At 40.4% G+C, this 16,177-nt stretch overlaps 1 protein-coding gene across 2 annotated transcripts; it reads right to left on the reverse strand.

Annotated features, from left to right (window-relative positions):
- Nucleotides 1-1,952: 1,952 nt before the first annotated feature.
- Nucleotides 1,953-15,558, reverse strand: BCL6 (BCL6 transcription repressor). 2 transcript variants are annotated; one of them, XM_053458529.1, is made up of 10 exons: nt 15,498-15,558; nt 8,078-8,116; nt 7,685-7,858; nt 6,971-7,192; nt 5,777-6,718; nt 5,363-5,538; nt 4,519-4,686; nt 3,750-3,880; nt 3,396-3,533; nt 1,953-2,878 (listed from the first exon to the last, which is right to left on the reverse strand). In XM_053458529.1, the coding sequence occupies exons 3-10, from the start codon at nt 7,843-7,845 to the stop codon at nt 2,735-2,737; spliced, it is 2,082 nt and encodes a 693-aa protein (XP_053314504.1). In that variant the 5' UTR covers nt 7,846-7,858; nt 8,078-8,116; nt 15,498-15,558; the 3' UTR covers nt 1,953-2,734. The 2 variants fall into 2 exon arrangements, with proteins under 2 accessions (XP_053314504.1, XP_053314505.1); XM_053458530.1 differs by lacking the exon at nt 15,498-15,558 and adding an exon at nt 13,256-13,409.
- Nucleotides 15,559-16,177: the final 619 nt, after the last annotated feature.

Below are 16,177 nucleotides of genomic sequence, written 5' to 3' on the forward strand. Positions count from 1 at the left end.
GACTCCAGGCCAAGGTAGAGGAACACACTAAGCTTCTTAGGTTCAGCAGCACTCTTGCAAGTAGCATTACAGAACAGACATACTGGCATAAATATAATCACCCGCTACCAATTACCCACCATTCACCCCCCCCCCTTTACCCAGTGGCAAACACTACAGAAGTGGAAATGGAAAAAATGTCATAGAATTTCTTTCTTACAAATTTAGGAACTTTTGAATGAAACACATGGGATAAACCAGAGAGTATAAGTGGATTTGTGCATTTCTAGAGCACAAGCTCCTCCGATCAGCAGCTTAGTGCAGCTGTCTGGTAACAGAGCCCCCTCTTACCCAGCTCTGTGCCACATAAGGACACACACCATGGACTTTACCTTTTTGGCTCCATTTCAAAACCACCTCCATTTTTGTTTAAACTAAATGCACATTGATCTCTGAATCTGCACCATGGACTTGTTTATCATATGTATCATATGTAGTCAGTCCTCACGGGAACCCATAAATCATATAGACACTGATAAGAACAGGGAAATGGGGTGGATCAACCTAATCTTTTGAGGTCATATGTCTGGTGCTGAAACAATGATAACTTTTTGATCTATGTACTCAAATAATGAAAGAAAAAGCAGGCTTCCATACAATTGCCGTTAAGGATTTTATTTTTATTTTCTACTTGGTACAGGTATAGTTTACGTTGCAATGATGCAGTTTTAGAAACAGCCCGAAACCCTGTCTCCCGGCAGTTCATTAATAAAACACAAGCAAGACGAAAAGCATCATGGAAACTGACAAAAGGAAAAATATATATATTTATATATTTAAAAAAAAATAAAACCAAAAAAAAAAACATTGACCTTTCCCAAAGATTAGTGACTAGCCTTAGGCTGTACCTTTTAAAAGGAATTGGGTTCTAAACATTCATTAACCCCTTTGCTGTCAGCGGAAGGCCTGCATGAATAAACTGCATGTTCCCCTCCGACATCAAACTGGGTTAAAAGGCACCAAAGACAAAATATACATATGTACAGACATACAATTAAAAAACAGACGTCACATATTCCTTCGACAGGGTGTCTGGATTTTAAACATACTGTAAACCTTCACTTCCAGGATAGAGGGGAGGGAAAACAAATTTGCTCTTTTAGACAAAATAAAACTTTTCACGTACACTGGTGCAATACTTTAAAATCTCTTAAGTGCTCTATCTCAGATTGGTTTCTGCCCGCAGATACAATCTAAACATTTACTTTATTTCAATTTTATTTATTTTTTTATAGCGTTCTTTTATTTATTTTTTTAAATCTTCATAATATAGGTATATTTATATAGATATATACAATTCTGCCATAAATTCCTTTTCCTTTGGTTAAAACTATAACAAATGTTAAAGCCCTCTCAAAAAGCATACACAAGTTTTATTTTTTTTTATTTTTTTTTTTTAGATCGAGTGCACATTTTGCATACCATAAAATTAAATACTATATATATATATATATATATATATATATTTTTTATATATATCTATTTTTCAGTGGGTGCAAGAAAGCCAGCGGCTAGAAAAATATTGGATTAAGGTGCCTCTAACTGCGGATTTAATATTGCAACCGAAGCAAAAAAGAAAGGCGTCTCTGGAGCCAGACCGACCTAGTCTACAAGGTAATTGTACCAATCGCAACACGACTCCAGAATACCTTATTGCTTTTATTATTACCAGGGGAACCAAGGCCAGGCTTGTGCAGAATCCAGCAGAGGCAGAATTGAGAAATTTCACACACCGATATAAAGAATGTTGGTTCATTAACTACTTGTCTGCCAGGTCAATGTTAGTGCATTTCAAGATCTTGTGGTAGGCAAGAGGTTAAGAGACCAAACATCCTCCCTCCTCAGTACATGAAACATCAAGCACACTATCCGTGTAATTCTTTTTTTTACACGGAGTTTAGTGCTTGTGTGTATTTGTTAGTTTCATTTAAGGTGCTAGATTAGGATGCCCTCACATATCACCAGTCCAGACAGCAATGAAAGCCCCTTTAACAGAGAGACTGGAAATGCATGTGGCTGAGCTCTACTGTGACGAGATTTAATCCAAGTGCTTCAGTTTTGCAGAGTGCTCCAGAAATTATTTAACATCCAAATTAGGGGCGGCGAGAAAACCACCCCATATAATCTCCAGGTACTATTTGGCTTTTTTTTTTTTCATGGAAATTGCTACCGAATCAAAAACAAACAAACAAAAAAACACACTACAAACCCATGTGGGCTTCAACTTTGCAAGGTAACACTCCTTTGCCTCCCATTGAGCAATTCAAGTTTAAAGCAAAAACCTCGCCTCTGCGCAGGTTGGCGACATCTTGGCAAATGTCAAAACTGAAGCAATCCAATGTTTGTAGATTTCTCGCATGCTGTATTTTGGGCAATTAAGGAGGCAGATGCTTCTTTTCCCCACTGTACTGAAATGTCAGTGCATCTCCCATGCGACGGCATGGCAAAGTATAACACACGTGTCATCCACTTCTGTGTCACAGATTCACTCCGCCAGAAAATTACAATGCCAAAATAACTGAAAGCACATGGTCACTCCAACACACGTACATAAAAATTAAAAAATATATATTATTTACAATGAAGGGTGCTAAATTTCACATGACCAGGACAAAAATATGCTAAACCCGTTTTTCATATCTGCACTAACAGGTCAGAAAAGAGGCACTCCACGTTGGTGGGTCAGGACAGAGGTTCAGCAAGATTTGGGGAGGTCGGAGGGCAACTCTGCTTGAGACACACGATACTGAACTTTTGTGTTAGTGATGGCTCCGTGTTTTTGACGCAAGTGAAGTCTCAGTTGGCTCTTGTGGCGGAAATGAAGGTTGCATTTCTCACACTAAAAAGGAAAAAAAAAATGGAGCATTAAGCATCTGTGTTTGTAAAACACACAAAATAGTCTAACAGTTTATAGCGGTCACCAATACGAGAGATGTGTCCTGGCTGACGGGAGAGGTGTCTAACCTCGGTCATATACTCCAGGGTCAAGGAAGAGTTCCAAAAGACCAAACTAGAATAATGAGTAACCAAGTCCAAAATACTCCTTATAGATGGACACAAATTTCACTATAGAATATCGGTGCGACAGTTTCACAAGTTGCCAATAATACAGAAATGAGTAGATTGCATACAATTTGGCCTCTACTTCCAGATTTGTATAGATTCATTAAACACATTTGTACAGCTGTAATTTGGCCCTTAGGGCTATATTTACAAGGACCCATTCTGGAGTTCTAAAGTGTATAACGGTTACATTCTATTTGTTTCCAACATGATGGTTTAGAGTTTGCTGAAATGTATTTGACAGCCTTACTGATGTGTGTTAGTGTTAAGTAATGTTGCTTCACTTTACTTACATGATAGGGTTTCTCGCCAGTGTGAATCCGGAGGTGGCTTTTTAACGTTTGCAGATGTCTGAATCTAGTACCACAGATTTCACAAGGATACGGCTTCTCTCCAGTATGAATCAAGACGTGTGCACGGAGATGGGCAACCTGGTCATGGGAAGATAAATAAAATGTCATTGAATCTTAATGCAAAAGGCACCAGGTACTACTCAGTCCAGAAGACACTGTTAGAGAGTATTCTCGTCCATCCAATACGTAACTAGCAGCCCTAGTTTATCTTCATTGGATGCGTAACTAGTATGAGGCCTTTCATAGTAAGCCCTGCCACCATTAAAATCGTGCTTCCAACATAGTACTACTCACCTGCACAAACCTGGCACCGCAGGTCTCACACTTGTACGGCTTTTCTCCAGAGTGGATCCTTGTGTGGGTCTTCAGGTTAGCAGGCCGATTAAACTGAGCTCCGCAGATACTGCAGCGATACGGTTTTTCACCTAGTACCAAGGCAGAGAGAAGCACAACGTGAAAGGAGGCATCTTTCAATACATGACATTTCTACGTGTTCTCCATGTGGTGGCCCTCGTGTATAAAAAAAAAACCCATAGTGCAAAAGAGGCAAAGTCCTAGATGCCTCACAGAGCTTTTCCAGATAACCCGAGGCTGCATATTGCTGAAAAGCAGTAATAGGCATTTCACCCTTCCCCATAGACGTCGCCATTGGCAGATGCTTTATAATTGTACTTTGGTCCCTGGGATTGAGATTTGTGTTGCATTTATTCATAGAAAGAGGCGTAAACATCGCCATAATAATATGTAGCCCAGAAGCTTCAGTGTCAATAAAACCTGGACACATTATTCTTGTTTCAATGCAAACAAGTGCAACAAGTCACCATCGCATTCCTACAGTGCATTGTAGTCATCTGTACCATACAAAGTGGAGAGCTCTGAACACCTATGTAGGATTGAGCTATAAAACAAATAGGTAAGGTAGCCCCCATAGCCAATGGTGTTTTACACACAGATTTGGCAGAAAATACACATATATATTATTGATGTAACTAGAAATCATAAAATAGTGTGATGTGCTAGGTGGCAGATACTACATGAGATGCGGGGAGAAAGGCGCACCTACCTGTATGAACAGTTTTATGGCTGGCAAGGTTGCCCTTGTAGCGGAATGATGCTTGGCAGCGGTCACACTTATATGGCTTGTCACTGTGCATCTGCAGAGTGTGCCTCTTCAGGGAGCCTTCTTCAGAAAAACGAGAGTCACATTCATTGCAAAAGAAAGTACCGTTTTCTGTGAATTGGTACGGGGGAGGCAAGACAAAACAAAGATTAGCGAACCTTTCAAATTTTGCAGTTCACCATAAGCAGATATGCAACCAATATAATTTTTAAAAACAAATTTAAGACTGCAAAAAAATGCCATGCATTCCGCATTTTTTGTATTGGACATCAGACGGCAAATATAGTATTACTAAGGGTTGATATCATTAAGACACGTCTAATTACCAATATGGAGCAATGTGCTCCAGCACCATTATATACTAGCATGTATAATAGAGCCTTGCACAATCATGATGACCAGGAAAACAAATGCAAAAGCTTATCATATGGATGCAGTTCCACATCTCTTGTTCTTTTAACTTGGTGCATGGAAGGATGGCAGCATATTGTTAAAACAAGACACTTTAGTCGTTTAGATTTCAGGTATTTACAAAAAGCTATGATTTATCAAAACGTTTTTGGTTCTAGATAATGAAGAGCTGGAGATGTTGGATTTATTCATGTTAATGCAAGGTTGTGAGTAACCAAATGCTTTTGGACTTCTGTTCACTAAATATCATAAAAGATTACACTAGACTGGCTTCTGGAACTTAATCACCAGTGAGAAGAGCTCACTAGCAAGGGCTTCTGTCTTAATCATTCTCTTTGGGAATCCTGCATTTAGATAGTATGAATGATGTGCTCACCACAACTGGAGTCTGAGTACTCAGACTGTGTCTCTGCCATCTCCTCTCCAAAGTTAGAGCCAGGGGTGTGAGGACACATTTCAGGAGGGGACTGGGATGAGAACAGACCGAATTTGGATGTATGGATGTACACAGGTGAATGTCCCTCTGTGCTCTGTGGGGAACCAGTCAAAGTCCTGGAACAAGTCAAATAAGAATTTAAGATCTCTACTTTCTAAATTATATTTTCAGGTCAAACAATTGAGTGATTTAATTTAATATTTAATGTTAGCATTGCTGGTTGAGTTACAGTCATTTTATTAGTGTCTAAACTAAAAGAGTAAGAACCAAGTAGTCTGTAAATCTTCTAAACATGGTGAAAACCGAAACACATGGTGAATCAAATACACTAAAATATGAAACTTTTTTACAGACCTGTTCATAATATTGTTCAGTTTGCTGGTTTGAGTTATTGGAGAGTCATCTGTGCCACCATTCACTTTTGCTGAGACTTGAACATCCATGTTTTCTGACTTGACCAGCTGTTGACACGAAGACTGAGATGTGTAAGACTGTGGGGAAAGGTTACCAATATCACTCTGGTTGGCACAGATTTCCTTCTCACTCTGATTTAGAGAGTTGAGCAACTTGTACTTTTTCCAGTTGCATGCCTTTGGGTCACTAGAGACTTTAGACACAGGAGAACCAGAACCTTGTGAGATGCGGGCATTTTTACTGCTGCTGGACTCCGTGGGAGAGTTGGGTTGACAGTCTGACTTCTGTGGGCTTTGAGGGCTGATAAGACCTTTGCGATTGATAGGAGAGTTTGTTGGTTTAAAGTGCTGGCTTATTTCATCCTCTGAAGATGTTCTTTCCTCCTCTTTCCCTTTATCACAAGTGTAGAAGGTGCCGTTTCTCACAGGTGTACCAGCAGACCGAGAGCCTGCAACTACATTGTAGTGTGAATCACCTCTTGGCTCCTCCAGGGCTGCCTCTTTTGGAGAGTAGACACTGGTGTGGCACATGTTGGCTGATAGATCTGTTGGTGGTTTCCTAAACTCTCCCAATACAGTCCTTGAATTTTCCCCAGGCAACAAACTCTCCTTAGCATATCTACTGGCTCTTTGCATTTCTGACATCTGTACATCATCCTCTGGAAACAGGAAACCATGTACTGGGATGTGCCTGTACATCGGGTAAGATGATGCAGAACCATTGTAGATGTTGGGAATGTAGGACCTTCCATCACAAATGGCTGCATTATGAAGAGGTACAGTATTTTCAGACATCTCACAGTTTCTGTAAGCCATTACGTCTTGAGGTAACATTGCCCTGCCTGGAAGAAAGTCTTCTCTTGGTGGCTTCACAATATCTTCACTGTTAGAGAAAAAGAACAAAATACTGTTAGGCACAGAGATATACTTGAGAGTAAATTGTCATGAACCAAAGATACATTTATTATACTTGTTTATTAGATTTTATTTGACATCTCTGAATACATGAAAACATGTCTAAATAAGTGAATTTATATGCATCAGTTGTATGATTATAATCTATGTACATCATAGCATCATCCATATGCACATATAATGAGCGTTAAAGTACCAATATTTAATGAAGGAGAATTACCTTGTTTTCAGGAATCTCTGACAAGTATCTACAACATGTTCCATCTGGAGGTATAACGCAGTCGTCATAACAGCCATGATGCTGCTGTCCCTCAAGCTAAGCCTAGACGTATACATGAAATCAAGCAGGACTCTAAATCCTTCTGGGCTGACATCTGGGTCCAGGTTAATAATGTTCATGTTGCACTTCATCTGGTCAGTAAAGATTGTGTAGAACAGGCCACTACAAATGAAAATGGTAAACCAAATTATAAAGATATAAAAAATGGCTATTTGCAATACACAGGCTATTGTGGATACATAAACTCAAAACGGAGCAAATGAGCTCATATACTTTGTTCTTTTGTTTTCATTTGAGGAATGGGCCAAGTTGAACTTTTATTCCTAGTTACATCACCAAAAGCAGAGGAAGAAGGCGACAATCTGCCTTATGCGCTTAACACCTTCTCCATGTTTTTGTTGTTGTAGCTGTGAATAAAAGCAGTAAGATTTTGTCTCTGTTTTACTTTGAAGAATTGTTCCCCCCTTATGTATATGTGATTAGTTATCCAATTCTATTACAATACATCCCGCAATGTACAACATTTATCACAAAACAGAATGTTAGTTTTAAGAGGGAATGCCCAGATTCCAGTTGAAAATACCCAAGCTAAACTCCTATGCTACCCAGCTGTGAAGACAATGGCATAAATCGTTATCAACCAGCCGTTCTTACCTGCAGGCCATGAGGACAGTTTTGTGAGCACGAAAATGCTCCCTGTTCACAACAATGATGACATCGGTCAGGATGTCCCTACTTCGCAGGCGGTTAAGGTTCAGAAGAACATCGCTCGCATGTCGTGTGAACTGGATGCAGCTATCAGATGGAGATGCCATGGTGCCCCCTTTCCTGTAGGAAAGAAAGACAATGAATTATACGCCACTTTGCAACTATTTAGCAGATGGGGAAGCTCTGCATGCGAACCCTCACTGGATGTGTGAAAGTGAGAGAACGCTTATAGATAATTCACTTCAGAAGTAAGTTTTAACTTCCACTTCTAGTTGAGTTAGGAGTTATGAAAGTGGAGTAACAAGCATGCGCAAATCTCTCCGCTTATAAATAACTTACCCAAAATCGTAGTTCACAATCCAAAATTCTCTTCAAAAACTAGAAGAGGGGAAAAAAAATAATAATTCTTAATACGGTGCTTAAAGGCATAAGATATTACATATGCATCCATACAATACACTGCTTTAAGCACACATACACACACATATATATATATATATTATATTAATACAGAGACAAAGCTACAACTTACATAAGAGAGTGTCATTCTCTTCGTGATGTTAGGAAAGGAAAGAAACAAGAATACCAAAAATGCATTGTATTCAATATGAGTTGGCTTCTATGCTGCTCATTTTTGGCTAATATGTAAAAAAAAAAGGAAAGGCAAAAACCAGACTATACTTGAGTCCTGATTGGGGTGTTTTAAGTACTGTATTGTAAGTTCAAATGGTTCATAGCAGTCAAAAGAATCTTCTAGATATGTCGTTTCTGAATAGTTTAAAGGCATTTGTAGGCAGTTGTGTGATAACTGGTCACATTCCAAACGCAAGAGATTAGGACCAAGTTATTCTATAGTTAAGCTCAGGGCATTGTGATTTTTCTGTGCGTGTTTAGTAGATCAGGTCAAGACAACGCACTTCAACCCATACAGAGACACTACACTGCTTTCACAGTTTAGTGCAAACTCAAGACAATGCACTATTAGTATTAATAGGAATAAAATGAACTGCCCCTTTAATAGAAGATGCAGTTAAAATGTTGTTTTCTCTTTTCTTTTAAACTATGAAATGAGTAATTTCTTTCATCCTGTGGCTTAAACTAAAACACCCCTTTCAAAATACACACGCACACATCATCACTTATCAAACATTACCACATGTCCGCAATTCTTAATGCAAGACAGGGTTAGTTTATCTTCTGCAACAATTTTCTCTAGAAAAACTAATTGTGCTGCTTAAATATTAATACCAATAATAATGTTAATGGCAAGCAGTCCTGTTGTGCAGCACAAATAGTCCAGCCTTTTGCATGTTGCTTTCAGATCTTGGATTACATTCAGCCCATCATCAAGGTGCAATTTATGATAAAACTAACGTTATTTGGCATGACAAGCTCAGCACCTTTTAGATCATTCTTGATGTCTGAAATAGGGTATGAGCCAGAGTTTTTACAGAATGGCAACATTAACAAAAAACTGGAAGTAGTGTCCTTAAAAAAAAAAAAAAAAAAGTATCAATATTATCATACCAAGTAGGCATCTGTATCACAACCCTTAGATCTGTGTTTTCAGGACAAAACCCACCACGAGTTTCATTAAAACCAGAATCTACACCCTCAAGGTTTCACTCACGGTTCTGCAACCACAGAAACATTTAAAACAAGAAGATGTCTTTGCAAAAGAGTGGCCAACTGTTAAGTCACCCACAAACTCTCCAACTTTCTCTGTCTAGACTTTAACCGTTCCAATAGCACCTTTAGACTAGAAACCAGTCAGACATAAATAGCTTTCTAAAAACAGAAGAAGAGAACAATGTGAAATATGTTACCTTCTCCATGGGATTCTGGGCTCTGTCCATATGTTATAGCGGTAATGTATTAACTAAGGTGCAGTCTCTGACTTGCACAGAGATTACACATTACCTGCCCACAGATGTGATGTCTGCTAACATTCTTTACTAACAAAGGTAATGGAGGGATAGCTCTATCATACTGAAAAATATTACTTTTTTTTGGGGGGTGGAAATTTTTGTATATAAAAGGGTTTCTGATAGAAAGTTTTAAAAAGTAGTCATAACTATAACTACTAATGGAATGGTCTAATCAACAGTACAATTTCACTGGTTGCTATGGTGATTTTTTTTTATTATTGTTTTTAAAACATAACTCCAGCATTAGAAAGTTATTAATGGGCAGACTAGATGGGCCAAATGGTTCTTAAGCGCTATCAAATTCTATGTTTCCATTAGTCTTGAACACACAAGTCTAAATTATCCCAATTTGATTTTCCTCAAAAATGTAAAAATTAGTTGCTCTGTTTTTTTTTTTCCAGTTTTTTTTTCCTTCATGGTTCAAGCTATGTGTGACATAACAGCAGTCTACCTCAACATGTGGCCAATGAATTGCAAAGCTCGGTTCTTCCGCAGAAGCAGCGGACTGGATTAAACTAGTATCTACAGCACCTGCTCAGTAGCAAGACATCTGCCACTTTACATACTTCAGAAAATAACAGAGGTAAAAAAAAAAAAAAAAAAACAGGAAATCCCATCTTGCCAAAACATAAGTTGGAAAAAGCAGGTTTGCAAACAGCTTGCTCAAGCAGTTCTTAAAAGTGGCCACTAGATGGCAGGATATTTCTACAGGACACCGTCTGTGGCTTGTTTTTCAGTCAGCACAGAGGCGTGTTTTAATCAGCAGGGAAAGGCAACAACAACCCTGTCTGCTTAACTCCTCATACACTCTACAGGCCTATTTTTCTTTTTTTTAACTCACTGGCAGCAAATTAAAAACACATTCACAGACGTATTGTGCTGTTCCAAACATTTTATTTACTAAACTCTGAATGTTTCGATGATGTAGCCCTTTTTAGCGTTTGCTCCAGTGTTTTCAGTCTTTATTATTGAAGGTCTGCAAGCCTTGTATGAGAGGTGGAGTGATTTGGGTTTACAGTTAAGCTCATAGCGTACTATTACATCGAGAGTTTGTAATATGCTAGAGATGGCCACATTCTTTTTTCAGAAACGTAGCGAAAACACATTCAGAATATACTAAAACAATGCATTGCCAGTCCCCTGATGTAATACACAGAAGCTGGCACAATGTGGCACTCCAGCTGTTTAAAGCCATACTTTGGCAGGGGATCATGGGAGTCATAGTTTGCCAACAGCTTGGGATCTGCCTTTGCCAAGGAAGGTTTCGCACATTGTTTCCCACTACAGCCACTGTGCATTCCCATGTATTCAAACTCACGCACTGTCACGCACCAAGAAAACCTCTTGATAAAGAGCTACGTCTCATTTAATGCACACTTCCCAACGATTACTTCAGCTCTAAGTTGCGTAGCAGGCAACAATGGGGCGGTACAATTCTCCGAGTATGGTTTTCAGTTTGGAATCTCTTTCAAGCTCATTGGATTAATTATTTAAAAACATACGGCCGCCTGGGATTTGCAACTGGCAGAGAGAGCTCCCTGCAATGTTACTCATCCCTTATTTAACCAACAACGTGTAACAGTAGCAGCAGAGAACTATGTGCTCAAAGGATTGCACTTACACTGCAAAGGTTACCACCAGAACACTACAGGCATTTAGGAAACTCTCTACTCTTTTGAAGGCGATTCAGGGAAAAAAACTTTTATTTTGTAATTTTTTTAACTAAAAACAGAGATCTGCAACTAATCTATCTCTCTATTGTGGAGCAAATTCCTCAAATTCTCCAATACCACTTTTTTCTTTAGAAGGCCATATACATGTGACACATTCATTCCTAAGGGATGAGTACAAAATGTAAAAGCTCAGGCATGCACATTTATACTCTGGAATTGCAACTCCCTGTTCACCCTCTTCATCCAAACTCCATATGGAGTTATATATATTACTAGGCATTGGGGTGTATTTAACAAAGGGAGAAATGACAGGAGAGTTTGTCATTTCAACTTCAGTGAGAGTTCTCCAAAGTCCCCTCACTTTTGAACTATACATTATACAGGACCAGCTCAGCCCTTCACACTGGAAGAACTAGCCAGGGTTGGCCCTTCATTATTTATAGTGAAGAGGAAACATTACATAGTAGGCTTACAATATAAACTGAGCGTACAGATTCAATTTAAATTATAATGCGGATCATTCTTCTGAGCAAAATTAGTAGAAACCTTGGTAGATTCCCTTGTCCAGATAATAATCTTAATTCTAAATAACCCAATTTATTCAACAGTGCACTGCAGAGGGCAGGGAATAATGGTATAGAGTGCAAACCAAAACAGAATACATACACACATTAGAAGTTCTTCTAGATTGTAAACTCATTTGTACAACACTGAGGGATATGATAGTGCTTTATAAAATCTATAATAATCTGCTAACCATACCACCACCAAACTCAATCTAGCATTGATCAAATGATTGCATCTGGATGAAATGGTATATAACCGTTGGTTAAATGCTGCAATTAATAGCTATATAAACGCACAGTTTTATATATCAAGGCTAAACAGACATTCTTGCAAGGAGTTTGGGTGCATTCTTTCATAGTGACTAACTCCAGCTCCCACAGGCATCTGTTTATTGCTATTCTCAGTTGAGCCACACGATGGCAGCATTGTGTTACTTTCTCATTTTGTTTGGCATGTACTTTCCATTACGGAGCACAAAAATGATGTTATTGGATAAAAACACACAGTGTTGATGTTTTGACTTTCCCCACAAGTTTTACAAGTTTAGATCCCTAACACCCGTCCAACTAAGTCCTTGTGGTTCCAGTAGCTTGGTAGTGAAATAACAAAATGCAAACAAATGTCTTCTAGAGCTGGCAAGGACTTGTCTTGGAATGCATTAGTTTAAGGCAACTCAGTGAGAACATAAAATAACCTAAGTGGCAGGACTTAATGAGAGCCAACTACATTCCTAATTCCTACCCCCAACCATGTCACCCAGAGCACAAGGGAGGTATTGCTTTCAAAGCGGCATGAAACCTATACTTCTCACTGCTTGTGGCAAATGGGACATGAAACCTATGTTTCTCAATTTCTGTGGTTTGTGCCACCCAACGTGCATCACCCTTCACTTGATCTTGTGTAAGGACAGGGTGGTAGTTAATATAATTTACCATTGAATTGCAGGTATGTGCAAGCCTGTCCAACTTAGTGCCATATTTAGATCACAAAGCCCCTTGAAGCAAAGAAAGGGTTAATAAGAGCGGTAAATATCTTTTTCGCTATACATATGAAATAGGAGATCAGAGAAAGTAATGTAGAAGCTCAGGAATGCAAAACATTCACATAACCTCTTTCCAGCCACAGGGGACACAAACTTTGGCGTTTAACTCTTTCACTGAATGGTATTTAGAAAGATTTCTTAAGAAGTTCATTGTGCAACTGTAGTCAATTGCTTTTCCATCCACACTTGTGGCTAAATTTAGTTCGACCGGTTTACAATGGAATCGTATTATGGTTGCCATTCTAATTTTGACCAGGAGGGGTCAGCAGAACACCAAACACCACACATAACATCAGATGTTATTTACCATTATTTGGACAATACTCCGCTGCAGGGTAGGAGTCTCGTCCTGGCTGACTATCGGTATCTGCGAGCCAAACAAATGTCTTGGACCATGTTTAGTCCACATTGCAACCATATTTAATAATAATAATAAAAAAAAAACCTCGCAGGAAAGAGGGCAATTGGGCATTTTTGTCAAAACTACAGTGTCACTGAATTCTACCCCACCACGGGTCAGTGACCCGCTAAATAGCTCAATGGTGTTTATATATCTCCCCCATTATTTTAATAGCATCGTGCGTCAGCGATCATGTGCAATGATGTGGTCGCCGACTAATCGGTAGGTCCCGGCACCTATGTGACTGGGCACAAGGGCTACTGAAGAAGACAGCCCGCAATGGGCATTTAATGCGCACTTAAGACTAATATCAATAAGATCACTCGGCATTATGACGTTATACTAGCAAAGCAGAAAACGCAAATAAACATTATTATGCCGATCTAACCCTCCCTTGACCACTAATGGGAAGGGTAGGCTGTCTCTCAAAGCGTTAAGATGTTCCTGTGGCCGTCAATTTGGACGACCACCTATACATTGGGGATTACAGTCTCTGAAGAACCCCTAAACACACCACTTAGGGTCTTGATAAGGGGGGTATTTGTTCACCAATTTCCCCCCACTTTCTATTTTAAGCAGGTGTTAATTAGAACATACAGTTCCAAAATAAGAAAGGCGACAGTCTGTCTTTGCACCGTAACCCTGCCCCCCCCCCAAAAAAAAGGGAGCGTTAATAGATTTGGGGTAACCCCTCGCCGGGCCCGTTCGGAGTAGGTATGTGTCCTTTGGCAGGGATGACACTGTGTTCAGATACCTCCAGGAATAGCGTGTGGAGCCCAGCCAGCACCACTTCACTTTGGGATGCTGATTTACGAGGCTCTCAAGCCGTGCCAAGTTCCCTCGTAGTAAACAGTGAGCGCAGCAGCCTATATGCTACAACATACAGGATCACGTCTATATGTACACACATGTACCAGCTAATAGATCGCAGCACAGTCCATACAGCATCGCTAGTATTACATATAGGGCTGCACGGATCTCTATTTCCCGATTTCTCGCCTAAATTCTGCACGGATTCGCCCAGATCCCCACAGAAATAAATTCACGGGACTCTAATCAGACTCTACGCAATGATACAATCTTATTTTGCAATAGCATTTAATCCCCGTGACGGTCATTAAGACTGAGCAGTACGCGGATCTGGGAACATTAGGGCAAAAACGTTAAATCCCTGTAATCTCCCTACATAGTTGGGTGATCGCGGAGTTTGTTGTCGGTGTGACAGATACAGGAGGGGGGGGGGTTCACATTCACGGAATATGCGCTGCCTTCCAAAACAGCTAAAGCCAGAGTATGCAAAGTCCCCGCGTGTGGTCACGATCAGCGGCCACGCAGTACACAGCAACATGCCCTACATCAACAGATCGCAGCAACGGCTGCGGGACCAAGGGCATCACACTCAGCCATCCCGGGATCACTCACAAATCATCAGCCTAAAGAGAAAAAGCACCGAGGTACAGGTGCAAAGCACACGTTCTAAAAACAGAAAAAAAAAACACTCAGTCCCTCCGTGTTTTTTTCCCACACTATGATCATGAACAGCAGCCAGACAAACGCAGAGAAACTCTCCGCCTATGTATCACGATGAGCAGACACCCAGCAGAGCTGTCTGCCTTGTTCAGCAAGTGATCGGCTTGTGGACATTCTCGCACACACAAGCACACTGACACATCCAGCTGCCTTCTCAGCGCTGCCCCTTGCAGCTAATCTCATTCTGCTCCCGGAGCGAGTGGAGAGAAGCCAGACAGTGAGGGAATGGCAAAGGCTGGCAGACAGAGTGGCAGGGGAGATGTGGGAGTCCCAGCCACGCTAAACAAAAACACATCCACAGAAAGGAGATCTCCAGATCATAGCAAGCAATCCTTCTCCTCCAGACACTAACTCCTTAAAGATCCTTTCTCATCAAAATATACATCTATAATCAATCACTAATAAAAAAAAAACACATCAGGGATATTTAATGCTCTAATCAATCTCCAGGACCCATAAAATGATGTTCTGGGCAAAATGCATATATTTGTAAAGTGTTATAAAAAAATAAAAAATGCAAAAAAAAAAAAAGACAGCAGAAAACAGCCAGTGAACTTCAACTCCAAGCAATTGGCAAGTAATAATAAAAAAAACTGAAATAAAGAGAAAAGCAAATCACCTGGTAGGGCTTTCCTAGAAAATCCTTGCATCACCACTTCTAAGAACCCCCAGTTCTAAGAATCAACAGGGCTCAATTCTCGGAATTTGTGCTTCTGATCTTACCATTGTCAGCAGGCAGGGGAGGACCGAATGTCTCCCAGCCAGCCCCTTTCACTTTCCTCCCGTCTATAGCTCTAACCCCGAAGCGCCCAGAAACCTACCGGGCCATGGAAGCTTTCTTAAAAAATAGGCTTTTTACAGGGATTCGCTTTGGGTAAAGATTTGGTGGCGGAATAGGATATTTGGGGTAAATGTAAACCCCGTGGAAGACTTGGTATCTCCCGGCTGGACGGATCACGTGGTACACCGAGGCTGTGACGTAGGCTTTCAAGTTGAAAGGCCGGCCCAGAAATTCTGAGAACTAATTTGCTATTCTGTGACATAAGAGAAGGGGTCCGGATAGCGCCGGGTACTGTGTGAAGCACATACTGTATTCCATTTTTCTGCGCCCAGCACACGGGGGGACACTGCACACTGCACACCAATAAAGGCTCCCTCCTTACACGGCGGTTCAGTATACCGCTCCATGTCACAGGTGTTGCGCCTATTTTGGGGGTTCCAGTGCGCCCTACACACGGCTCAGGACTGGGACTCGTTCAGCCGGATCCCTCATCCCGCACGTCGGACGCGAACTCGCCG

This window comes from Spea bombifrons, chromosome 3 (genome assembly GCF_027358695.1).
Source record: "Spea bombifrons isolate aSpeBom1 chromosome 3, aSpeBom1.2.pri, whole genome shotgun sequence".
In the NCBI taxonomy this organism is placed as follows: domain Eukaryota; kingdom Metazoa; phylum Chordata; class Amphibia; order Anura; family Pelobatidae; genus Spea; species Spea bombifrons.